This window comes from Puma concolor, chromosome A3 (assembly GCF_028749965.1).
Source record: "Puma concolor isolate L17-30 chromosome A3, mPumCon1.1.hap2, whole genome shotgun sequence".
Classification (NCBI taxonomy): Eukaryota; Metazoa; Chordata; class Mammalia; order Carnivora; family Felidae; genus Puma; species Puma concolor.
In genome coordinates, this window is record NC_141669.1 from 74,569,626 (window position 1) to 74,596,972 (window position 27,347).

The following is a 27,347-nucleotide window of genomic DNA, read 5'->3' on the forward strand; positions in this document are numbered from 1 at the left end:
GGTGTGTGTGTGGAATGGGGGGTGGATAGTTATGCCTTTTTTATTTGATAGGTGGAACAGAGACAGATGAATGTGTCTGGCTGGCTTTGGCAGCAAGAAGTCAAGACACATGGATTTTTTTCGCTAGGTAATACTCTATATCCCCTGAAATATATTGTTAAAAATTTTTTTAAATGTTTATTTACTTTTGAGAGAGAGAGAGAGAGAGAGACAGACAGAGAGTGCGCTCGCAGGGGAGGGGCAGAGAGAGAGGGAGACACAGAATCTGAAGTAGGCTCTAGGCCCCCAGCTGTCAGCACAGAGCCCGACGCAGGGCTCAAACTCACAAACTGTGACATTATGACCTGAGCTGAAGTTGGATGCTCAACCGACTGAGCCATCCAGGCGCCCGGATTGAAATATATGCTTTAAACGAATGCTGTGAGCTAATAATAATTTGTTTACTATTAGTAAAGAGGCTCAAATAAAAAATAATTTGATATTAGTTCAGGCTATATGTCCTGCAGGGAAAAGCAGCCCTGTATCTGAAATAGCACAAGCCAGTTGATTCTGACAGTCTTTGCCTTTGTTCTCATCGCTTTTATGGAGGAGAAGATTTTTGGAGATCCTTATTCTGCCATTTTCATTGATGTCACCTCATCCATTCTATTTTATAAATAAATGTGATTCACTGATTTAGAACATCCTGTCCTTCAACAAAGTGAAAAGAATACTTTCATGGAAAATGTTCTAACACAAAGAAATAGCTCAGGGCTGTGATTCATGTCTGTCCTAAACATGCATTCCTACAGCAGAATGTGGGTTTGGTTTAGATCCACAAACTTGTAAACTACAGAAAGCAGATTCCTTTGATCCCAACAGTGGGAGATGTTGGTGCGCTGTGTTGAGTATGGTACAGAAATGCTGCCTACCAGGAGAACATTCTCAAATGTTAAACCAATGCAATAATCTTTAGGCCATTATAATATGCCACTTAACCTTTATCTGAAAAACTCAATTTGATTGATTTCATCTTTCAGTTTAATTGTTCTAGAAATTAACATTATGATCACAGAACTGTTTAGGACTCTTAGAACTGGAAGAAACTTTATAAATAAGCTACAGCTGACCCTTGAACAACACAGATTCGAACTGTGTGGGTCCGCTTATATGTGGATTTTTTTAAAGTAAATACAGTACAGTACTGTAAGTGTATTTTCTCTTTCTTATGATCTTCTTCATAACATTTGTTTCTATAGCTTACTTTATTGTAAGAATACAATATATATAATACATACAGCATACAAAATACATGCCAATTCACTGTATATGTTATTGGTAAGGCTTTCAGTCAACAGTGAGCTATTAGCAGTTACGTTTGGGGGGAGTCCAAAGTTATACATGGATTTTCCACTGCTTGGGGGCCAGTGTCCCTAACCCCCATGCTGTGCAAGGGTCAACTGTACTCTATTAGGGTTGGTTTTGATGGTGATAACCATCATTCATTGACTGTTTTCTGGTGCAGGTGCATTTAATCCTCGCAGCAACTTGGTGGGGTAATATTTATCATCTCCGTTTCACAGGTCAGGAAATGGAAGTTAGTTTCCAGAGGTCACACGGTTTTTTAGGAAGTGGAGCTGTGACTTAGACCCTGTTTATAGTGACCTAAAAACCTGGGCTCTAAGCTCTACTGCCTAGTGCGTGAGCATGATCAAGTGACTTGCTTAGTGCCTTTGGACATTTACAGCTCATCTGGGGTCAAATCCAGGTGGCAGACATTGTGTTGTCTCTGGCGTCACCATTCCTCACTGATGACTAAGGCTTGTTTGTGGGCCCAGGTTGGACCCTTTTTGCAGTAGGATAAGTTCACATGCAGGGAGCTTCTCTGTCCTGGGAGGTCCATCTGCAAGCCTGCCTGTTAGGCCCTGATCTTCTAAGATTCTTAACAACGGATGGATGCAGCTTAGGCTCCAGCTGGGAGACTTGCTACACTAGCTTTTCTTAATTGGCCATATTTTTCTTTGAGACACCTTTAGGATATTAGAACTTCCAGTCTTTTCTCAGCAAAGTCTCTTTGTAAAATGCTGGACTCAACTGAGTCTAGCTGACTTCAATAGAAATTCTTTCATCTACTCTATACAGCTCTTTTGGGTGGCTCTGTGTGTGAGGCCCCAATGCCAGGTTGGTATTGTTGACTATTCAATGCAGATGAGACATCTTGTCAGCGTGCTCCCTTCCCTCTTAAAGGGCAAGGACACTCTAAAGTCAATAACCGCCCCCCCCCAAAATTAAAAAATAAAGTCAATAACCCAAAGTGTTTTATTCTTCAAACTGCCTTTTCACACCCATGAATGACCGTAGTTCTTATTGATATCTCAGACTCAGTAGTGATAAACTCAAACTTTCGAGAGCCAATCAACCTACACCATACGATTTCATTCAATTTCAACAGTATTTTTGGCCAAATTATTCAAATTATTAATATTATTGAATATTTACTTGCCTCAAGCATGGTAGTAGGTGTAGGTAAACACATAAGAAGAATATAAAACAGAGCTTCTGAACATGAATAGACACTTCTCTAAAGAAGACATCCAGATGGCCAACAGGCACATGAAAAGATGCTCAACATCGCTCCTCATCAGGGAAATACAAATCAAAACCACACTCAGATATCACCTCATGCCAGTCAGAGTTGCCAAAATGAACAAATCAGGAGACTGTAGATGCTGGAGAGGATGTGGAGAAACGGGAACCCTCTTGCACTGTTGGTGGGAATGCAAACTGGTGCAGCCACTCTGGAAAACAGTGTGGAGGTTCCTCAAAAAATTAAAAATAGACCTACCCTGTGACCCAGCAGTATCACTGCTAGGGATTTACCCAAGGGATACAGGAGTACTGATGCATAGGGGCACTTGTACTCCAATGTTGATAGCGGCACTCTCAACAATAGCCAAATTGTGGAAAAAGCCTAAATGTCCATCAGCTGATGAATGGATAAAGAAATTGTGGTTTATATACACAATGGAGTACTACGTGGCAATGAGAAAGAATGAAATATGGCCCTTTGTAGCAACGTGGATGGAACTGGAGAGTGTGATGCTAAGTGAAATAAGCCATACAGAGAAAGACAGATACCATATGTTTTCACTCTTATGTGGATCCTGAGAAACTTGACAGAAACCCATGGGGGAGGGTAAGAAAAAAATAAAAGAGGTTAGAGTGGGAGAGAGCCAAAGCATAAAAGACTCTTAAAAACTGAGAACATGGGGTGCCTGGGTGGCGCAGTCGGTTAAGCGTCCGACTTCAGCCAGGTCACGATCTTGCGGTCTGTGAGTTCGAGCCCTGCGTCAGGCTCTGGGCTGATGGCTTGGAGCCTGGAGCCTGTTTACGATTCTGTGTCTCACTCTCTCTCTGCCCCTCCCCCGTTCATGCTCTGTCTCTCTCTGTCCCAAAAATAAATAAAAAACGTTGAAAAAAAAATTTTTAAAAACTGAGAACAAATGGAGGGTTGATTGGGGGTGGGAGGGAGGGGAGGGTAGGTGATGGGCATTGAAGAGGGCATCTTTTGGGATGAGCACTGGGTGTTGTTTGGAAACTAATTTGACAATAAATTTCATATATTAAAAAAATAAAAATAAATAAATAAGTAAAAATAAAACATAGCTTCTGTTTCCAAATACCTAGGCAAGTCTGCTCAGTGATTTTATTAATTATAGAAAGTGTACCCATAGAAGCACACAGGAACTAGTGTGGGACCAAATGGCTTAGCATACACGACTTGAAACATGACATCCAAAATTAGACACTGATGACAAGTTTAATATTATCTGTTGATAGAAGCACATGTACCTTCTTCCTTCCAGCCATCTCCAGAACTTTCTGATACATTCACTTGTAAGCTTCTTAGCAAATGCTGATTCCAGGTGGAAGAAAAAGATAAGGAGTGAAGAAAAGGCTTGAATGAGGAAAGGGACATCCATACTTGTCCCTTCAAAGCCTGTATTCTAAGCCAAACTCAAAGAAAGCAAAGTGCTAGTTGTCTTCTCGGCCTTTGGATCCAAAGGCTTTTTCATGAGGCATTTATTAGTTGAGGGGTCAAGAAAGGAAATTACTGCCCACTGCAGTCATGCCTGAAACTCCATAGTAGGGATTTAAAAAAAAAAAAAGATTTTATTTTTCAGTAATCTCTATACCCAGGGTGGGGGGTCAAACTCACAACCCTGAGATCAAGAGTTGCATGCTCTTCTGACTGAGCCAGGCAGGTGCCCCCATAGTAAGAATTTTGATATGAAAGCCTAAGATCTGAGACATGAGACATGTGCCATTCTTTTTTTTTTAAATTTTTTTGATGTTTACTTATTTTAGAGACAAAGAGAGCAAGTGGAGGAGGGGCAGAGAGAGAGAGAGGGAGAGAGGGAGACCCAGAATCTGAAGCTGGCTCCAGGCTCTGAGCTGTCAGCACAGAGCCTGATGTGGGGCTCGAACCCATGAACCATGAGATCATGACCCGAGCTGAAGTCAGACGCTCAACTGACTGAGCCACCCAGGAGTCTCTCACATGCCCTCTTTTAAATGCAAAAGCTCTTGAAGGAGAAATATATTGATCCAATTCATACTAAGGAATTAGTGACTAATTAGATTCTCCCTCCCCATCCCCTCATCCTCCAGGAATATAGATGAGACAACAAAATTAAAGTACCTGGGATAAAGGAAAGGAACTGAAAAGAGGGGTTCCAGTTTTTAGATATTTATATCATTACTCTTTGTTCTCTACACAAAATATGTGTTACACTTTTTGATATTAACCTCAAGATAATTCCATAAAAGCATCTGCAAAATAAAGAAAAATAAAAATCACAAAGAGTTGCTATGTTGGGAAGTTTTACAGACATTTTCTTTATAAAATAAGTAAGTCTGTTGATTCTTATGAGAGGATCCAATTTTGACATAACTGAAGTAGCATAGTTTCAGAGAAAATCTACAAGAATGAATGCTAAATAGATGGGAGTTCCTGTTTATGTAGAAAATTTGAATATCAATTTGCATATCTTTATGTAATTATGGTCATAATAGCTATTTGAGTTTAAAGTGTCTTCTTTTTTTTTTTATTTTTAAAAATTTTTTTTTTTTCAACGTTTATTTATTTTTGGGACAGAGAGAGACAGAGCATGAACGGGGGAGGGGCAGAGAGAGAGGGAGACACAGAATCGGAAACAGGCTCCAGGCTCTGAGCCATCAGCCCAGAGCCCAACGCGGGGCTCGAACTCACGGACCGCGAGATGGTGACCTGGCTGAAGTCGGACGCTTAACCGACTGCGCCACCCAGGCGCCCCTAAAGTGTCTTCTTTAAATGTTTATTTTTAAGAGAGCAAGTGAGCAGGGGGAGGGGCAGAGAGAGAGGGAGACAGAGGATCTGAAGCAGGCTCAGTGCTGGTGCTGACAGCAGAGAGCCCAATGCAGGGCTGGAACTCGCAAGTCGTGAGATCATGACTTGAGCTGACGTTGGACGCTTAACCGACTGAGCCACCCAGGTGCCCCTGAATTTAAAGTTTATATTTTCGGGGCGCCTGGGTGGCGCAGTCGGTTAAGCATCCGACTTCAGCCAGGTCACCATCTCGCGGTCCGTGAGTTCGAGCCCCGCGTCAGGCTCTGGGCTGATGGCTCAGAGCCTGGAGCCTGTTTCCGATTCTGTGTCTTTCTCTCTCTCTGCCCCTCCCCCGTTCATGCTCTGTCTCTCTCTGTCCCAAAAATAAATAAACGTTGAAAAAAAAAATTTAAAGTTTATATTTTCTATTCTAAAAGTAATATATGATTTCCTGCTCAATATGGCAAATTGGCCATATAACAGTTTCGTCTCACTCTCAAATCCCAATAAAATGGTAGTAAAAGAATACATAAATCCACATGAATAAATAGAAAAAAAGGGAAACACTGGCACACAAGAGATTTCAACAATTTTTAGATAATAGAAAGTAGAGGAAGCCACAGATTAAAAAGCAGGCAGGGGATGGTGCAGAAGAGACGGGAGCCTGTTTGTCTCGTAGAACTGCAGAGAGACTTGGGACTTGGTGGGGGAAAGTAAGGTGACACAGGGAATTAGTTGAACACCAGGGAATTAATCAAAACTGTATACAGAGAGTAATTTAAGTCTGGAGGCTCCCTTCCTCTCCTAATGTGAAATGTTGCTCTTTGGACACTTGCCCCTCAAGCAAAAGTTTAGTAGAATTTATCCTCTGGAAAAACTCAATGAGCCTAGAGGAAAGAGAACCACATCCTGACATTGAGGGAACCCCAGGAAAAAGACTGGCTCCCCATTCATTTGCCTGATCTCCACACATCCCAGCCACATACCCAAGCTTCCACCAGGCAAATGTGAAAAGCCTGTAACACGAATGAGAGATGGATATAAACAGACAGAAGGATGGAAACCTGGTTGAAAACAGAACACAGGGAATCGAAGGAAGATTTTTTAATACACTTTTTAAGTGTTTATATATTTATTTTGAGAGGACGGAGGGGCAGAGAAAGAGGGAGAGAGAATCCTAGGCAGGCTCCACCCTCAGTGCAGACCCTGACGTAGGGCTTGATCCCCCAACGATGAGATCATGACCTAAGTTGAAATCAAGAATTGGACTTAACTGACTGAGCCACCCAGGCACCCTGAGGGAAGATTTTTTTAAAATTCAATTAGCATCCACAGAGAGAGAGAAAAGGGAAAATTATTTTCAACTTAGAATTCTGTGTTCAGCCACACAATCAATTGTGAAGATGAAATAAAGACATTTTCCAGCATGCAAAAACTCATAAAAAATGCCTCCCAAATACTCTTTTTAAATATGCCACTGGTGATAAAATACAGAAAAAGAAGTGAATCCAGGAGGGGGGAGGTGTGGGATCTAGGACAAAGTGGGTCCAGCCTGGGAGAGCACTTAAAAGATGTCCCAGGTGGACCACTGTGCAGCAGGCTGAGAGGGAAACCAATCCACATTGAGAAAGAAACTAAAGAACCCCAGAAGGAATGTTTTTAAGGAGAAAAGGATTTAAGAACAGCCATATGATGAGAAATATTAAGAAAATATGTATAGCAAAATGCACAAGTGAAAAAAACAAGATACTAATTAACCCCAGGTAAAACAAAAGGCAATCTAAGAAAAGGAATCATAATATGTAACTTGGCTCTGCAAGGAATAATATTTATTTAGTAAACATTGGTTAGTGATTTAAAATGCTACTTTGAAAACAAATAAAATGCTGCTTTGAATGGATGAGGAGAGAGGAATAGTGGACGGGGCAAGTGCCATATCTTCATTCATTCCAGGAGGCCATCAGTAGATAATTTTTAAATTACAAATTAAGAAATATCAATATGAACACACTATTTAGTGATAAGGTCAATTCTGTAAGAACAGTTAAGAGCTAAAAATCGTTGTCTTAGGCTCTTTAGAACCTGCTCAGAGACATGTATGCCTAGGACATATGTGTAAAAGGTGTTTCTAAGAGTGCTAGTTGTGTGAAGTGAGGATAGTGTTATTTCAGTGAAATGCTATGTTCACATTCATATCCTGTGCTGTTACACACTCTTAAAAACAAAACACAAAACCGGTTGTCTTAGGAAATGAAATTGGGAGAGGAGTGAGACCAGACTTCTGTTTTTCGCTATAAGACTTTTGCTTCCAGTTGATTTTTAAAGCCACACTTCTCTATAAATTTAATAAAATGTCTTGAAATTTAAGTAAAAATGTATAAAAATTTAAAGTTAGAGTAAAAATAAATAAATTATAGATAATTTGGAAAATATAGAAAATCTGTTTATAGTTTTTGTCATTGCTCATATGCAACCAATGTTAATTTTCTCCTTTTTCCTGTGCAGTTTTAAAAACAGTTGTGAAAAAAAATAAAAAAATAGAAACATAGTTGAGATCATGGTGCATGATAATTTTATATCCTTTTTTTACTTAGCATATGTTTCATTATTACAAATCCTTTTAAACTTTATTTTTACTAGGTAAATAATCAAATTATCACATCATAATTTACTCAACCATCCCCCTCTTGATGGTCAATCTTGTTTTCAATTATTCCATATACAGGAGCCTTCAGTATCCAAGTAGAACTTGACCCACCCAAAAGACCTATTAACGTGAACCCACTTTAAGTAGAATCAAAATCTCAAAGTAGTCAATAAAGTTTGATTTGGTCTTTCCTTTAAAAAAAAAATTGGACTAGGGGTGCCTGGGTGGCTCAGTTGGTTAAGCATCTGACTTCAGCTCAGGTCATGATCTCATAGTTTGTGAGTTCGAGCCCTGCATCTGGCTCTGTGTTGGCAGCTCAGAGTCTGGAGCCTGCTTGAGTTCTGTGTCTCCCTCTCTGCCCAACCTCCCCCCACCCCCACCGCCCCACTCACACACACACACACACACACACACACACACACACACACACACTCTCTCTCTCTCTCTCTCTCTCTCTCTCTCTCTCAAAAACAAGTAAATAAATGTTAAAAAATTAAAAAATTGGACTAAAAATTAGGAGAATATCCTATAATTGCAACTAGATACTCATTCCTAAGTTAAAGAGGAGACTGTGTTGAGTTTTTATGACAATGTCTTATAATAGTATAGTGACATCCTTCATTTCATGTTTGACATTCTAATGAAATCACAGAGGATAAATTTTAGAAAAAATATTGTTTGAAGTGTCATCAGTTTTCCCAGGGGCATCTCCTCTGACATTTGAAATCATTCTTTATTGAAGTGCCAGTACGTCACAATCCTTGTCATTGTCTCTTTCTTCTTGTTAGCTAACTTAACTTTGCTGGGTCCTCATTGGTCCATCACAGACTTTTCCTGTGATGTGGGTACTTTTCCATCACTTTCCTTGACTTCATGAAATCTTGCATTTTTTGGGTAAAATGTGCATTTTCACTTTGAATTGGATTTGTACTTTATTTGTGATGTATTGTTAAATATCATTTAAGAATAGTGCAGATAAACTGACTCAAAAAGACACTGTCCTATCTGCAGTGGTGGATGCCAATGTTAAGTGGGGAGAGATATTTGAATAGGATATAATTTTTAGTTTTTTTAAAATTTTTATTTTTTAATTTTTTTAATTAAAAAAATGTTTTTATGTATTTTTGAGAGAGGGAAAGACAGAGCATGAGCAGGGGAGGGGCAGAGAGAGAGGGAGACACAGAATCTGAAGGAGGCTCCAGGTTCTGAGCTGTCAGCATAGAGCTTGAAGCAGGGCTCTAATCCATGAGCCTTGAGATCATGACCTGAGCAGAGGTCAGACGCCTAACCAACTGAGCCACCCAGGAGCTCCTTGAATAGGATATAATTTTGTAAGAGGTCAGCTCATTGGAGAATTTTTCTGTGTTATGACAACTTTGTTTACATTCACAACTTTGTTATACAAAGACTCTGGTACTGAATACTCAGATCAAAAGACTAATGCTAACATAAGACTGAATACACAAAGTCTTTTCTAAATTTGAGCATCATTTTTTATGGATTATCACAAATGGTATTTACTAGGGTAGAGATTATATACAGCTTCTTGATAGAGATTGCTGAGCCTTTTTTAAAAGTATCACATTCATTTATATCTTTACCAGCAATCAAGGGGATGCCCATTTCAAAAAATTGGTATAAATTTTATCATTATTTTAAAAAATATTTGTTAATTTGATAATAAAAGAATGGTGTCTCATTATTTTAATTTAATCTTAGGATCTGAGACTACACAATTTTTAAAATTTTTATTTATTTTTTAATTTACATCCAAATTAGTTAGCATATAGTGCAACAATGATTTCAGAGGTAGATTCCTTAATGGCCTTACCCATTTAGCCCATCCTCCCTCCCATAATCCCTCCAGCAACCCTCTGTTCTCCATATTTAAGAGTCTCTTATGTTTTCGTCCCCCTCCCTGTTTTTATATTATTTTTGCTTCCATTCCCTTATGTTCATCTGTTTTGTCTCTTAAAGTCCTCATATGAGTGAAGTCATATGATAGTTGTCTTTCTCTGACTAGTTTCGCTTAGCATAATATCCTCTAGTTCCATCCACGTAGTTGCACACGGCAAGATTTCATTCTTTTTGATTGCTGAGTAATACTCCATTGTATATATATACCACATCTTCTTTACCCATTCATCCATCGTTGGACATTTGGGCTCTTTTCATACTTTGGCTATTGTTGATAGTGCTGCTATAAACATTGGGGTGCATGTGCCCCTTCAAAACAGCATACTCGTATCCCTTGGATAAATACCTAGTAGTGCGATTGTTGGGTCATACGGTAGTTCTATTTTTAATTTTTTGAGGAACCTCCATGGTATTTTCCAGAGTGGCTGCACCAGTTTGCATTCCCACCAGCAGTGCAAAAGAGATCCTCTTTCTCCACATCTTTGCCAACATCTGTTGTTGCCTGAGTTGTTAATGTTAGCCATTCTGACAGATGTGAGGTGGTATCTCATTGTGGTTTTGATTTGTATTTCCCGGATGATGAGTGATGTTGAGCATTTTTTCACGTGTCGGTTGGCCATCTGGATGTCTTCTTCGGAAAAGTGTCTATTCATGTGAGACTACACATTCTAATTATTAATCAGTTACTTGTGGTCCTTCCTACATACTTTTCTGGTCATAGTCTTTACCCAGTTATCTAGTGGGTAGCGTTTTAACATTCTTTTTTTGTTGATTTGTATAAACTCTATAGTGAAAAAATATTAGCACTTGTATTTGCTGAAGGTTTTCAGGGATTTTGCCTTTTACTTTTGTGTTTTTATATAGAGAGTTTATTTAATTATTTTAAATGTTTATGTATTTTTGAGGGAGAGAGAGAGAGCATGAGCGAGTGAGCAGGGGAGGTGTAGAGAGAGAAGGGATAGAGGATTCGAAGCAGGCTCCACACTGACAGCAGAGAGCCCAATGCTCTGCTCATACTCACAAACCATGAGATCACAGCCTGAGATGAAGACGGAGGTTCAGCCGACTGAACCACCAGGTGCCCCTAGAGAGAAGTTCAAAATGTAAAATGTTAGTATCGTCAAATTAGAGTTTGTCATCACCTTTTGGAATGTAGGTTCCATGGAAGGGGGACTGTCTTCTTCTTCAATACCCAGAGCCTAGTACATTGCTCAGAAAATGTATTGAATGAATGAATGAATGAATGAATGAATGAAATCTATGCATCTTTTCTTATTTTTTCCACCATTTAAAAAATTTCCTCCAGAGGAACTCCTGGATGGCTCAGTCAGTTAAGTGTCTGACTTCGGCTCAGGTCATGATCTCACGGCTTGCGAGTTTGAGCCCCGTGTCAGGCTCTGTGCTGACAGCTCAGAGCCTGGTGCCTGCTTCAGATTCTGTGTCTCCTTCTCTCTCTGCCCTCCCCCAATCACACTCTGTGTCTCTCTCTCTCCCTCAAGAATAAATAAACATTAAAAAAAAATTTTTTTAATTCCCCCCAGAGACATGATGTTTACTTTAGTTTTCTTTCATGTATTTGTCATTTTGACTTGAAAAAAAAAAAAAGCTTACAACTCTTCAGGACACCTGGTTGGCTCAGGCGGTTAAGAGTCCAATTCTTGATTTTGGTTCAGGTCATGATCTCACGGTTAGTGAGATCAAGCACTGGGTCAGGCTCTGCTTGGGCAGTTTGGAGCCTGCCTGGGATTCTCTCTCTCCCTCTCTCTCTGCCCCTTCCCTTCTCACACTATCTCTGTCTCTCTCAAAATAAATAAATAAACTTAAAAAAAAATTTTAAAGACCTTACAACTCTAATTTTTCTGAAATGTGTTTTGTGTATGGTTGCACAGTAAGGTTGTGGTGTCATTTGAGCCCTGTTGACTTAGGACACGTTGCCTCATTGTTGCTGTATCTGAAACCTACTATCACCAGAAATCTGACCTGTAGACCTGGTGCAATATAGTATGACCCACAGACATTCACTGAGTTCACTCTAAACCCTTTTGAGAATGAGGCAGGTTATAAAAGATGGATACATACAGGTGTGCATCTCCTCCTCTTTCTTCCTATCATCTGTGAAAAGTAGCCCATTGAAATTTGTTCATCATTCATGCCTAAAATCTCCAGGAGCAGCCAATTAAAAGACAAGTAGATGACCATGCGAATGTCTAGCCAATACTACATGATTTTTTAGTTGTAGAAAGTACATTGACCTTGGATTTGAAAATCCTCTAGGATCATTTGCCCCTGAAGGCCTCTCAGTGTGGAGGAGCTGTTCTGACTTGTTAAAAAACATAGCCTTCTTGTTTGTGTCAGTGATTCGGTTGGTGACTTACATTTTGTCCCCAAAGTGTAGGTAGCTCTCAGGGGAAGCAGTTGGTAAGGGATTTGTCGGGTTGGAAAACGGTTTTTAATCTTTAGATCAAACAACCAATGTAAGGTTGTATACTTATTGGCTATTTCTGTTATTGTTGAAATAATAATTGCTTATGGATCAGCACAATTGTTTTGTCTATAGTAAAGACTATGAGAAGAAGATTTATGTGAGCATTTTGGGATCAATGCCAGGAGACATGGTCTGTCATAGGAAAAAGGGCCTTTTTGCACCATAAAAAGAATTGTACTGGCAACTTCTGCTGCCTTTGAGCACCTTGATAATAATGACCAAGCCTCACAAATTCCAAGACCTAAAGATACAGTCACCTCATAGTGGTTTTTTTTAAGAAGAGGAGAAAACTACAAGAAATCTTTGTCATTCTTATCCAAGCGAATTGGACAAAGTAAAACTTGTCATTTGTGGTTTCTCCTCCCCTCACCCTATCCTTTAATTGATTTAATTGCTTTCATAAATGACCCAAATAAAACTCTTGATTCACCAAAAAATTTCATGAGTTTTGTTCCCTCTTGAATGTGTTTCCAAATGTGGGCTGTCTTCCCACATTTGGATTTCAGAGATTCTGCACAACTTCTTAGAACATATAGGGGCCACTGTTGACTTTATTTAATATGCCCATTGGGGTAAAGAAGACTAAGGAAGATATTATTTTTCTAAGTCTTTTTTCCCTAGTATGTACTTGGCATGTGGATCATACAGACCCAGTGCTTCTCTTGTTTATTGCTGGTGGTAGCATCGACTAATACAACCCCTTGAAAGGCAGGTTGGCAGTATGTATCTTGTAGGCTGTTGATTCCATCTTGAGTAAGTTCTCTTAAAGTAATAGTCTTATATACAGAAATATCATCTGTATAAAGATACCATGAAGGGATTACTTATAATAGCAAGATAACAGTAGCAACTTAACATCCAGCAGGAGGGAAATAATTTTTTTAATGTTTATTTATTTTTGAGAGAGTGAGAGAGAGAGAGAGAGAGAGAGTGCAAGCAGGGGAGGAGCAGAGAGAGGGAGACACAGAATTGGAAGCAGGCTCCAGGCTCTAAGCTGTCAGCACAGAGTCTGACATGGAGCTCCAACTAATGGATCATGACCTGAGGTGAAGTCAGACGCCTAACCAACTGAGCCACCCAGGTGCCCCAGAAGGGAAATAATTTTAAAAGAATATTATATTCCTACTCAAAGGAATATTTTATAGCCATTAAAACAATTATTGTTAAAATCATAAAATAGCATCAAAAGTGTTTATGATCTAATGTGTAGGGGGAAAATACAATATATAAATCGGTATGTATACTATGATTAAAATAATGGAAGAAAAATTATGTGTATAAAAAAAAAAAAGGAAATGCACCAAAATGCTTTTTGGCTATGCTGAGGTGCCATGATTTAGGGTGGTTGTTTACTTCCTTTCTTTTGCATTGTTTTTATAATTTTTCAAAATGTAATTTTTTTTTTTTCAACGTTTATTTATTTTTGGGACAGAGAGAGACAGAGCATGAACGGGGGAGGGGCAGAGAGAGAGGGAGACACAGAATCGGAAACAGGCTCCAGGCTCTGAGCCATCAGCCCAGAGCCCGACGCGGGGCTCGAACTCACGGACCGCGAGATCGTGACCTGGCTGAAGTCGGACGCTTAACTGACTGCGCCACCCAGGCGCCCCTCAAAATGTAATTTTTTAGAAGTCAGAAAAGAAGTAGTGTTTGAGGAAAAGAGCCATCAAATTGGTCAATATAAAAATAATTTTGCTACTTAAAATTTTTTTTAATGTTTATTTTTGAGAAAGAGGGAGAGAGAGGGAGAGGCAGAGAGAGATGGAACACAGAATCCGAAGTAGGCTTCAGGCTCTGAGCTGTCAGCACAGAACCTGATGTGGGGCTTGAACTCACGAACTGCAAGATCATGATCTGAGCTCAAGTCGGACACTCAATTGACTGAGCCACCCAGGTGCCCCAAAAATATTTTGTTACTTAAATAAAAATAGTGCCACTTAATGACTACTTAATTAGGACTCAGTCATTCATACGATTTGGAGTTTCCAGTAATTTGCTGAGCAGATTCTTTAAAGTTACTAATTCTCACGGTTGTATATAAAGTGAAAAATGAGATATGCACACCTTTCCTGACAGTAGGAAATAAAATCTTACAATGTCAACGAAAATGGGTTACTTTTATTTGATGTCACAAATATTTCAAGATGTTTCTGTATTTCTTAAAACCTGACAAGCCTATAAAGAATAAGGAAAGGATTAGGTAAACAGGAAAGAGTGTGTGCACATATGAATGAGTGTTATATGATTTGTCTGCTGTAGTCACATTTCAGAACAGTTTGAAAGGGGGATAGTGGGTCTGTGGCATACTCTGTGCATTGAAACTAGGGCTATAACAGAATGCTGAATCATTCCAGCTGTTTCTGATTTACGAAATTAGTTCAATTAAAAACTAAGCTGATACTTTAAAACTCCACAAGCAACAGAAAAATAATTAGTAAACATAGTCAGATTGAATCAAGCCAAACACAAATTGATTTCTGCTTGAATGGAATCTGAAAGATGATTAAAGGCTCAATCTCCTTAAAGATGAGTTCACTTCTAGGTAACATTTTTGGAGAAATACAACCTTTGAAATATAGCTATAGATGTACAAGGATTTTTTTATTATTATTAAACAATAGCCTGGCAGTTTTTCTTTTTAAAAAAATTATGCAACTTTTCCAGCAGAGTCATAAATCCCTGTTTGGGATATGTCCTGCTCTTCTTTCTTATAACAATATCTTGACTGGGAACAGGAAAAAGTATGTAATCAGTAGGATTTTTTTCAGTTGCAAGTAACAGAAACCCATTCTGAAAGAGCGTAAGCAGAAATTAAAACATAAAAAGAGAGATGGAATTTATTGATGCACACAGCCTCTGGGACGTTTGCCACCGATTTACCTTTCTCTGGCTTGTGGGCATGCTGTTTACGGGCTGGGCAGGAGGGGCCAGGGGCACTTTCAGGTGCACACCTGCCTGCCTGACCACCTGAGTGTGAAAATGCAGGCTTTTTGGATTGGCTGGGTGATAGTCATATGTCTGCCCCGGACCAATCGCTGTGACCAGGAGTTGCCAGCTAGACCCGAAGTTCCTGTGCGTAAGTATGCCTTGATTTTTTCTCTTAAATTAAAAAAAAATTTTTTAATGTTTATTTTTGAGAGAGAGAGAGAGAGCAAGAGAGAGAGAGCAAGCACGAGTGGAGGAGCGGCAGAGAGAGAGAGAGGGAGACACAGAATCCGAAGCAGGCTCCAGGCTTGGATCTGTCAGCACAGAACCCGATGCAGGGCTCGAGCTGGTGAACTGGGGGATCATGACCTGAGCCAAATTAGGGGATGCTTAACTGACTGAGCTACCCAGGCACCCTCTCCCCTCCGCCTTAGATTTCTAATGTTGGTGGGGTCCCCTCCGGGTCATCTAGAAAAGGGAGGATGGGCCAGTGAACACCTGCAGCAATGCTGAGTTGCCTGGTGGTCCCTGGAACGTGCCTTCCTGTAAAAGTTGCACTTTTGTGGTGGGCAGGTTTGTGATCACTCTGCGTTGCCTGCCCACATGGCCCCCATCAGGAAACCTAGACTGTCATGGTTCCTCTCTTTCTGCAGAAATAAACAGTACCAAGCTACACTTCAGAGGTGCGGTCAGTTCTGAATTTCGCAAATGTGAATAACTTTTGGCCCTGATAGTTTGGCTTCTGCTGTACTCAACAGCAAACATGTCTCCCTTCTTTTCCTGTGAACTTGTAGACCAACACAGAATTCTAGGATTTCCTGAGTTGAATACACTCAGCCACATGCCTCCTCCTGAGTTCCCAGAGGGGCAACTCCAGCTTCTCTCTGTGCCTGTCTCCACACAGGATTCTACTCTCCTTGCGGGGCCACCTGTTCTTTCGTTTTCTTTCTTTCTTTCTTTCTTTCTTTCTTCCTTTCCTTTCCTTTCCTTTCCTTTCCTTTCCTTTCCTTTCCTTTCCTTTCCTTTCCTTTCCTTTCCTTTCCTCCCTTTCCTTTTTTTCCTTTCTTCTTGAGCAGGGGTGGGGCAGAGAGAGAGGGAGAGGGAGAGGGAGGATCCCAAGCAGGCTCCATGTTGTCAACACAGAGCTCTGAGCTCATGACCTGAGCAGAAATCAAGAGTCAGATGCTTCACCAGCTGAGGCACCCAGGCACTCCTGTTTTCTTTTTTGAGCAATGTATTCCAGCTATTATACCTATGTCACCAAATTTTACTACCCCATCAAATAATTTCAGTTTATGTTGCTTATTACTTGTGTTTCACATGTGTATAGATAGACATTTAGGGCCATAAATTTGATTTCTGACCTTTTCTCTCTTCAAGTATGATTCATTGAAAGTTGTGCCTAGGATCAGTGGGAATAGACTGTGTGCTCTTTCTAGGTCCCCTTTAGCTTTGTGATTTTATTTTTATTTTTTATCTTAGAATGAGCAGGGGAGAGGGACAGGGGGAGAAAGAGAGAGAGAGAGAGAGAGAGAGAGAGAGAGAATCTCAAGCAGGTTCCATGCTCAGCACAGAGCCTGACCTGGGGCTCAATCCCATGACCCTGGGATCATGACCTGAGCAGAAATCACAAGTCAGACGCTCAACTGACTGAGCCACCCAGGTGCCCCCTAGCTTTGTAATTTTAAAGACAAATAGTTTAGAACTAAACACTGATACCTCCCAGCAGTGAAAACGGGCTCTGGCTCCCACAACTAAGCTGCTGAAGCATTAGTTTCTAGGCCTACCCAGCCTCACGTTCTCATCTGTTACACGGAGGGGATGGCATTTCCCCTGCAAGGCTGCTGTGAGCATTGGATGAGAGTGGGTACATGAGCTATAGATGGTGCAGGGATGAGCAGTGGTGAGGGTCTGGGGGAGCTCGCGGTGGGCAGCAGTGGAGCCTGCTGCACAGCCACCTGGAGAGGTGCCCTGGAACGTGGAAACCAGCTGCAGATGACTTGCAGAGATTGGAAATACAAGGGTGACATTTAACATCTTACATCTGCAGTTAAATTGTAAAACCATTCTTAGCGTTTGTACACGTGTGAAAAACACCAAAGTGGTAACTGTCTTGAGAAAGTTGGATTTCAGGTCCCTAACTTTGTGTGTGTGTGTGTGTGTGTGTGTGTGTGTGTGTGTGTGTGTGTGTATGATACGTTATATATGATATATATTATATTATATTATATTGTATTGTATTGTATTGTATTGTATTGTATTGTATTGTATTGTATTGTATTGTATTATATTATATTATATTATATATATTTTTCTTCCACAGGAGCGTATGCACATTTTATTTTATTTCTGTGATGCAGTGAATTAGAATGAATGGCATTTTCCTCACTGGATGGCTTTCCCTAACCTTTCCTATTATTGCTTCTGTGTAGATCCTTCTTCCAGCCTCTTTGCCTGCAGACTTCACCCCCTCCTTGTTCTTTAGGTCCTAGCTCCTTTGTGCTTCCTTAAGGGTTTTTCAGGCCCCTCAGGCCAGATCAGTTTACCTTCTTACATGCTCTCCCATAGCATCCTGTATGCCCCTTTGTGTCATATGCCACACACTTGTCATATTTTTTTGTACAGCATATATTCCCTGCTAGAATGTAAGCCCCATGAGAGTAGGGCACATGTCCATCTTCTTTTATTTTTAATATAATTGATTATCAAATTGGTTTCCATACAACACCCAGTGCTCATCCCTACAAGTGCCGTCCTCCGTGCTCATCACCCACTTTCCCCTCTCCCCGTCTCACATTCAGGTCTTTCATCCATTTTGAGTTTATTTTTGTATATGGTGTAAGAAAGTGGTCCAGTTTCATCCTAATGCATGAAAGAATGCTGTCCAGTTCTCCCAGCACCATTTGTTAAAGAGACTGTCTTTTTTCCACTGGATACTCTTTCCTGCTTTGTCAAAGATTAGTTGGCCACACATTTGTGGGTCCAATTCTGGGGTCTCTACTCTATTCCATTGGTCTATGTGTTTGTTTTTGAGGGCACATGTCCATTTTGTCAATTAAGACTGAGTTCTGCTGCCAACAGAAATATTGAGACCCCCAACAGCAATATTATAAATGAGAGAAGCACCTACTTCTGACTTGTGTAAATTTCCTGCAGTGGACAGCTTAAGGCTGGGGTAGGGCAGTTCTGCAGTATCACATTTCTGCGTGCTTCTTGGCTAAGCATGGCTTTCATTTCCATGGTCCCAGAGAGCCAAGAACTCTCAGTGGGACCTGTTAGCAGGCAGGAAGGCAGAGAAGCTGGACAAGCTTCCCTCTCCATAAGGATGCTCTGGAATTTGTACATATCTCCTTACCTCTGTCCTGTTAACTAGAAATTAATGGTCACATGTAGCTTCAGGGGAAGCTGGGAAATTTAGTCTTTATTCTGGGTAGACATGTGACCAGTTAAAAATTGTTCTAATACTAAGGGTTAGAATGGATATTGGGAGATAGTCATATACCACTGTATTCCCAACTCCCAGCACACTGTGTGGTGCACTGTGAAAGAAGAAATGAGCTGAACACTTACATATTCATTTGCTAGGGTTGCCATAACAAAGTGCTACAAGCTGAGTGACTTAAACAACAGAAATGTATTGTCTCCCAGTCGTAGAGGAAGTCCAAGATCAAGGTGGTGGCAGTGTTGGCTCCTTCTGAGTGCTGTGAGGGAAAATCTGTTCTGTGCCTCTCTCCTAGCTTCTGGTGGTGTTCCAGCAATCTTTGGCTTCCCTTGGTTTGTAGGTCTCTACCTTCATTGTTGTATGTTTTACCGGTGTCCATGTCTCTGTGCCCAAAATTCCCCTTTTAATAAAGGATAGCATTCATATAGGTTTAGGGCCCATTCTGATGACCTCATAATTACATCTGCAAGGACCCTATTTCCATAGAGGGTCACATTCTGAGGTACTAGTGGTTCATAGTTCTATGAATTTTGAGGGGGGGATACCGTTCAACCCAGTTCAACATGGTACAAATTTATAGGGTTTGTGAATTTTGAGAGGATCACAATTCAACACATATTAATTTGGGATAATTTCATTTACCTTCACACAGTCTTTCAGAGATATCTGGAATTTTGCTGCTCTGGCATGTCCCAGAGTGATAATACCTTTTAATTCCAGAGCAGTGTGGCATAGATTAGCCAGTCTCACTCTCCCGGCCCCAGAAAAATATGTTCAGAGGAGGCATGGCAGGGCTTACCAAAAGCCTATAGTGATACTGAGAGTTACTGCCCATTAGGAAGCTCTTCATGGTGTGACAGTCTGAGGAGCACTCCAGAAAAGTCAGTAGGGCCCATCCATTCTGAGCCCTTTACAGTAAATGGAAAGCAGCCGCCCTTGGTACCATCCCTTGGCCCACTGAGATCACACTTAGCTAGCACAGGCTGGATACAACATGGCCTGGTATAGAGTCTTGAAGCCAGGCAGTTAGCTCAGTCCTCACTCAGCACCATTTGAGCTCCTCACTACCTTTTGGGATAAAAGGAATCCCTCCCTGGATAAACTCCTTTAAGGTTGAAGATAGTATCCCTATAGCTCCCATTGGTTAAAGTTGCCCTTGAGTAGAAACTCAATTACTTTTTCAAAGGGAAGAGAAAGATATCATCTTGTCAGGAGGGTTGAAATGTAATCATGCCTCAAAGCAGGAGAATGGGTAACTATGAAAGGTTTCCTATAGTTTATTTTGGCAGCAGGTACTGGGGTTCTAGGAAGGTGACAGTTCTGTTCTCCTTTGACACCAAATGTCAGTGGTCTTTGAAAGGTGTAGCTTCAGGAAACCCAAAATTGTCAAACCATGGACCTGGCAAAAACAAAGTTGAAGAGGTAGTTCATCTGATCTGTGTGAGAGTTGCTTAGTGCTGCTTCATGAACCTGGGTGCTGCCCTTCACCCATGCATCCCACATAATGTGAATTAAAGCTCTGGGTCATGCTCATCGATCTGCAGTAAATGAGGGAGCAGCATCTCTAACCTCAAGGAAGAGTAGGGCGCCATTCAAGTGTTCTTGTTTTAAATACCGTCCTGTTGAAGGGGATCCATTTTCTCAACCCACATTCTGAGCCATCCTGGACCATGTCCCCTTCCCTCCATTCCTGCTCTGCTGACTCACATTGTCCTCAGAAGTGGGGACTGTGCTGGAACTGCTCCCCACCCATTGCAGGGTCTTGGCCCAACCATTACTTTTCACTTAGAACACCATTCCTGTGGCTTCTGGAATATGAACTTGGGCCTGTATCCATTTCCCTAATGTTCCCTCTTAAAAGATTCCATTTGACACGTGGGGCAAATAGCATGCAGTCATTTCTTTCTCCCCAACTTTTAGGCCCTTTGGCTTAGATGACCATGCCCATATAGGAGGCTGCTGGATGGCACAGGCACACATCAGTGCTTTGTCAATCCTGGCACTTGGATTCCCAAAGAGCACATGATTTGGAGCTTAGAAATGGAAGCCTCATCAGGCTGGGGGGAAAGAGGGCATGTGCAGCATTTCTTAGCCATCCTGCAGATGGCTGCTGTAGGCATGGAGTCAATGGTAGCACACTTAGCATCTTTTGCCCCAGCTACCACTCTGGCTTCAAAGTACTGTATTTATTAGGGCCAAAGCAAGCGGAGGTGGCACAGACTGTTCCTGTTGGAGTCCCTGGCTTTCTATGCTCTGGTTTTTATGGCAGCTCAGATTTCTCCAGTGGCAGTGTGGAGGTCACTACACACTGAGAGCCTCACCCTGGTAGTGATCTCTGTCCCATGTAGGCACCAGTTTCAAAACATTGCTGTTCTCAGGTCTCTGCCATGAGTTGTAAAATTTTAGAGGCACATCCATCCCTTGGTTATCAGACTTGTGCTTGACTGTTAATAACAGACTCCATTCATGGATAAAAAGAAGGGAATGGCAGCTGCCACCCATGGGAGTGAACAAGGGAAAGCCTTGCTCCTAAATCTTTGAGGGTCTGCACTTGGGCACTTGTTCTGCTGAATAGGATGGGCTAATTGGTGACCCAGCCTTACCTACAACAAAGATCTTACAGGACACATTTCTCGGTTCTTTTTTTTTTTTTGTTTTAAGTTCATTTATTCATTTTGAGAGTGAGAGGGAGCACTTGCTGAAGGGGCAGAGAAAGAGGGAGAGAGAGAGAATCCCAAGCAGGCTCTGTACCATCAGTGCAGAGCCTGATGTGGGGCTCAGACTCAAAAACCATGAGATCATGACCTGAGCCAAAACCAAGAGTTGGACACCTAACCAACTGAGCCACCCAGGCACCCTACGTTTCTCTGTTCTACTGTAAGACATGAGTTATTGTTAATCTTATCTTTGTTTCCTTTGCCCATTTTTCATGTTCATTTATCTATACATTAGATATAATTTTTTTTTCATACCTCAAGAGCACTCAAGTCTATTGTGGGAAAATTAGAAAATGCAGATGAGAAAAATAACATTCTTTTTACGTAACACGCTGCCACCTGGAGAAAAGCAGGAAGTCCTTATTACCAGTCAGGACATTCCATTCCCTGTGTTTTTATGTACATTTTTTTTTTTAAGATTGCATTTGCACTTAGCAATATTTGAGAGAAGCTTTTGTGTCCTTGACATTCATCACTAGACAGCTGGATGGAAGAATCACAACGTATTTAGCCAGGCACACATCGCTGGTCATTTAGTTTATTTCCAACTTTCCATTTTTAGAAACAACATTATAGTGAATGTCTTTGTAGCCAAATACTTGCATACGTTCTCAATTGTTTTCTTAGGATGAATCCCTAAAAGTGGAATTGCTGGGTCTGAATTATAAATATACATTGTCTCTAACTTCATATTGTAAAAACTTTAGAAGTATATACTACATAGACACAATACTTCATCGAACCCCCAGGCACCCATATGACAATTAAGAGCTCCTGGCCAATGTATACTCACACCCACTTCTAGTCCCTGCATTATTTAGGAACAGATCCAAGACTTCATGCCAGAAAGACTCATTTCTGTAAGATAGTACAGGTATTTGAAAATGGGAGAGAAAAAAGAAAAAGTGAATTGCCAGAAAAAAAAAAAAGAGGTTAACATCTTGTCCACCTTATCCACTGCGATGTGTGGGCTCTTTCCATTTTCCCTGCCATATCTGGGCTGAGGACTCTTCGTTTGTCTTTGGATTCCTGCAACAATATGGTAACCAGTCTCCTTTCTCTCCCTCTGGATAGGTATAAATGTTTTCAAGCCATTTTGTGTCTTGCCAAATTGCACTCCAGAAAGGCTAATCAAATTTACACTTGCACCAGAAGCATATAGGAGTGTCCATGCAAGTTTTGGGTCTTTCTTCTTTCTTTTCTTCTTCCCTCTCTCCTATCCCCCTCTGCCTTTCTTCTTTCTTGGTGAATTTTTTAGACCCCCAAACAGGAATCACATCATTGTTTTAATTAGAACTTATTTGGTTATTAATGAGATTAAAGCTCTCCCCACCCCCTGCCATTTCCTCACTTGAACAATTGTATTTCCTCTTTGTGAATTGCCTTTTCCTAATTTTTCTATTAGGATGATTGTCTTTCACAAATTGTGTTCATCTTATGTTAATGTCTATGGCATTGTACTTCTGTCAGTGAACTGCTGTGAATACTTGTTTGGACTGAGATAATACATATTATATTGGTATGAAAAAATAAGGGTGTTTTATAAACCTAGCAGCTGAAAGCAGGAAGTCCTTATTACCAGTCAGGACAGGTATGGAGGGAGGTGTGCCAGTGTGGGGAGGGGGGGCCCGGGCAGGACACATGGACACTTGAACAGGTCACTTAATCGTTAGTCTCCACAGTCATCCACAAGGCAGGTAAAGCAGGTGAAGCCGGTATCACCCACTTTTCACAATGACTTGTGCCAGGACACACCTTAATGAGATCCTCCAAGCCCCAATCTAGGGATTTTTCTACCATATCGCAGTGATTCATATGTTTATTTGTGGAAGGCAAGTAAAGCGATAAAATATAACATATTAGTAATTCTAAAACATTCTTTCTTTTTTTTCTTCTATAGCACGAAGGCCCAGGACCAGGTCATTATGACTTGAAAATACCTCAACCAAATTCTGTGACTTCTTGTTTTCAGTCTAGAGTACCTCGATTCCTGTCCACCCATTCTGTAAGTACTCTAAAAGATTATGGTTGTAGGTTTTGTGGCTGGAGTGGGGGGTTATTGGGGCCAGGTTATAGTTATGTACAATTCTAGTGTACATATATGTATCCTATTTCTTGATAAGGCAGAGCTCAAAAATCTGGCAAGCCCTCAGCCTGTTTCAGGCTCAGAGTGCGTCCAGATCCAAAGACTGTGGCAGAATTATGGGTCCAGTCGACAGCATCCAGCATAGTAATTAGCCATCAATGATCTGACCTGGATGCTCTGTGGGAAAACATGTTTAATGAACTGAGGCAAGCAGTAGGCAGTGGCTGGTCCCAGCCATCCAGAACTGCTGTTCTTTGTGTGTGTGGCTTCTGGGACTGTGTGTGTGGCTTCAGAGCAGAAACATTATTATTACTATTATTATATTATTATTATTATTATTTTAATGTTTATTTATTTATTTATTTATTTTTATTTTTTTAAATTTTTTTTTTCAACGTTTATTTATTTTTGGGATAGAGAGAGACAGAGCATGAACGGCGGAGGGGCAGAGAGAGAGGGAGACACAGAATCGGAAACAGGCTCCAGGCTCTGAGCCATCAGCCCAGAGCCCGACGCGGGGCTCGAACTCACGGACCGCGAGATCGTGACCTGGCTGAAGTCGGACGCTTAACCGACTGCGCCACCCAGGCGCCCCATTGTTTATTTATTTTTGAGAGAGAGTGAGCAGGGGAGGGGCAGAGAAAGTGGGAGACACAGAATCCCAAGCAGGCCCCAGGCTCCGAGCTGTCAGCGCAGAGCCTGACGCAGGGCTCAAACCCACGAACTGTGAGATCATGACCTGGGCCGAAGTCGGACGCCCAACCGACTGAGCCACCCAGGCGGCCCCCAGAAACGTTATTATTGAACCAAAGGGGGCCATTAAGGCATGAGCAATCATTCTGCCCCCAAGAACTCAGGAGAGACAGGGAAGAGGCTCAAGTCCACTGACACAAAGAAAGTACATTTGGGGAGTATCCAAGCCTCAGAGGCCTAGAGAAGACCAAGAAAATTGCAAAAGCATAACATGGCACTTATGAACGATAGCTATTTTTTTTTAAAGTACTGATAATTTTAATTCCCATGGTCTTATTCCCAATCTGCATCCCAGTTTGAAAGTTCAAGAACTTCCTTGTATGTAGCCTTATTTGAGATGGTTGTGGAGACAGAAATTCAAATTCTGCTTGGGGAATCAAGGAAGGGTTGGTGTCCCAGGCCAGTGTCTTCAGGATCTTGCTCCAGAGCTACCAGTCTGGTGGGGGGTAGTGTGGTCTTTATCTGGAGGAATACTGGGGATTCCCGCTGGTGATATTAAAAACAGGCTAACAGCAGGAGGTGGTGGATACCTTCTGTAGATCCTCACACTCTAGTGGCATCACCGTGATCCAGACCCAGATTTTTGTCTGAGCTCGTAGGGCTGAGCATCATCAGGAAATTGGAGTTATGCTAACCATATCAGTTATCAGTTAAGCTGATAGAGAATCCAGAAAAGGTAGTATTTTTTTAATGTTTATTTTTATTTTTGAGAGAGAGGGGAGAGGAGGGGGGGAGAGAAAGGGAGACTCAGAATCTGTAGCAGGCTCCAGGCTCTGAGCTGTCAGCACAGAGCCCAATGTGGGACTTGAACTCAAGAACTGTGAGATCATGACCTGAGGGGAAGTCAGACACTTAATCAACTGAGCCACCCAGGCATCCCTTTTTTTAATGTTTATTATTGAAAGAAAGAGAGCGCTCCCGAGAGCTGGGGAGGGGCAGAGAGGGAGGGAGACAGAGGGTCCAAAGCAGGCTCTGCACTGTCAGCACAGAGCCTGATGTGGAGCTCGAATTCACGAACCATGAGATCGTGACCTGAGCCCAAGTTGGATGCTTAACCGAATGAGCCACCCAGGTGCCCCCGGAAGATGTAGTATTAATTTACAAGTGTCCAGCAAGGGGGCTGATGTCTGGGGCCACTTGTCTATGGGGTTTCTCCCTACATAGGAAACTCTTCATAGAAGCCAAGGATAATCAGAAGTTTGCTTGGTGACAGTGAAATCAGGACTGGGGGATGGAGCCGGATGTTCTCAAGGTCTGAGAACCACAACCAGTAGCCTCCTGAGGGATGGCCTTGTGAGACCGAAGCCCACAAACCTCCTGTTCTGTGGGCTGGCTCTCCAGGACTCCACATGCATGTTACTTCCTCATTAATAGCACTAATAAAGGCTTCAGCTTCCTTTGACATCTGGCCAGGACTTGATTAGATTTTCAGGCTGTTCCTCCGCTTTTGGCAGGGGAAACATCCTGTCATTACAGTGGCTTCTGCATGCAGCTGACTTCATCCACTCTGGGCTGACCACTCTGTCCCACTTTCAGAGTAATCCTATTTCCACCCTCCCTGTCTCCTAAAGAGATAACATACTGCAAAGAAGGATGGAAATGACAAGAACATGGTAAGAGAGAATAATAATAGTGGTGGCAGCTAATGTGTAGAGCTCTTGCTGCCTGCCTAGTGTGGTGCTGTCTTGTCCTGGGGGGCCTCCAGCAAGCCTCATTACCTCATCTGATGGGTGAGGCTCTGGAAGCACCTGGTCCAGGGTCACACCGAACCATTGGTGGTGGGACTAGGACTCGAATTCCAGCCTTTAAATCCTTCCCTTAGTCACACACAGAGACACTGGTGCTTCTCCAACAGACCCAAGATAAAATTCCTTCGGGCTCCAAGAATAGGTACATGCACCGCATGGGAAATGCTGACCTAAGAAATCGAAGTCTTTATTTTAGTCTATGAACATGACATTCGTTTGCATTTGATCACCATGGAGGAGAAGCTTCATTTAAATAATTGGCAAAACAATCTTTTCAAGAATTTTATCCAAATGAAAATATGATTTTAAAAATTAGAACTCATAGATCCCTTGACAAAACTGTGGACACTCGGGTCCACCGACCCTGGTGTCCATAGACCTTTGTACAGAAACATGAGTTTGGGCTTTTGAGGTCAATCACCCAGGTTCAGAATCCATTTTCTCCAGCCCCTTACCACTAGACTGAGGTCACTAGAGGGGAGGACAGTGGCTTTCCCAGGGACAGGAGTAGTCTGGGTGGAGTGCCCTCTGATACAAAATGTGCCTTGAGGTGCAGGTGGGATGTGAGCCCGCCGGCCCTGCAGGTCTAGGCCAGTGCTTGCTTGTCCACCCTTCTCTCTGCACCTCTGCAGCCCTAGGGGCGGCCGCTGATAGGAGCAGATGCCAAGGAGACGCTCCACTTCAAGGGTGCCCCAGGCCTGCATGCAGCCCCGTGTGGCCCTTGTTTTCCCCAGTGGGGATTTGCCAGCCACATCTGAGCTCACAGCCAGGCTCTGGTGGCTCCAGAGTTTTGGGGTCACTCTCTCATCAGCCTTGTCTTTTGTTCTGTTTCCAGAAAACCCCAGGCCCGGGAGCGTACACATCTTCAGCACAATCCCCCAAGCAGGCACCGACCATAGCCAAAATGGGTCGAGAACATAGCCTTTTCTTCAACAACACAATTGGCTTTTAAAATAAAGCCTCTGTGACCCTAAGCTACTTTGAGTTTAGCAAATTCTTATGTTCAGAAAACTCTGTTTTGTCTGTTCTTTAGGAGGGTTTGACTACAGAACATAATCGATTGCCCCGGTGACCATCCTGCCCACTTATCTGGAATAGTTCCAGCGCAGTTTCCAGTTCACTCTCGAAAGTGTCCTGGTTTGAATAACAAACTGTGTGCTCACTCTGCTTATTGTCACAGGGTATATTCCTAGAGACTGCCCCTGGGCTGCTCCTGCGGCAGCTCGGACAGGTCCTGATATGCCCAGGCTGTGCTCTGCATGGCTGTGGGCTCTCCAGCT

At 41.9% G+C, this 27,347-nt stretch overlaps 1 protein-coding gene across 3 annotated transcripts in view; it reads left to right on the forward strand.

The window, feature by feature from the left end:
- Nucleotides 1–27,347, forward strand: part of STPG4 (sperm-tail PG-rich repeat containing 4) — a 118,162-nt gene that overhangs the window by 20,386 nt on the left and 70,429 nt on the right. For 2 of the 3 annotated variants that reach the window (XR_015249230.1, XM_086701156.1), the window contains exon 6: nt 23,381–23,485. Coding sequence is in view for 2 of the 3 variants with exons in the window: in XM_086701156.1 (XP_086557282.1) it covers nt 23,381–23,485 (105 nt within the window). In the remaining variant the exon portion in view is untranslated. Of the gene's footprint in view, nt 1–23,380; nt 23,486–26,902; nt 27,042–27,347 lie in introns of those variants that run through there. The other variant, XM_025932772.2, reaches the window with a different exon arrangement.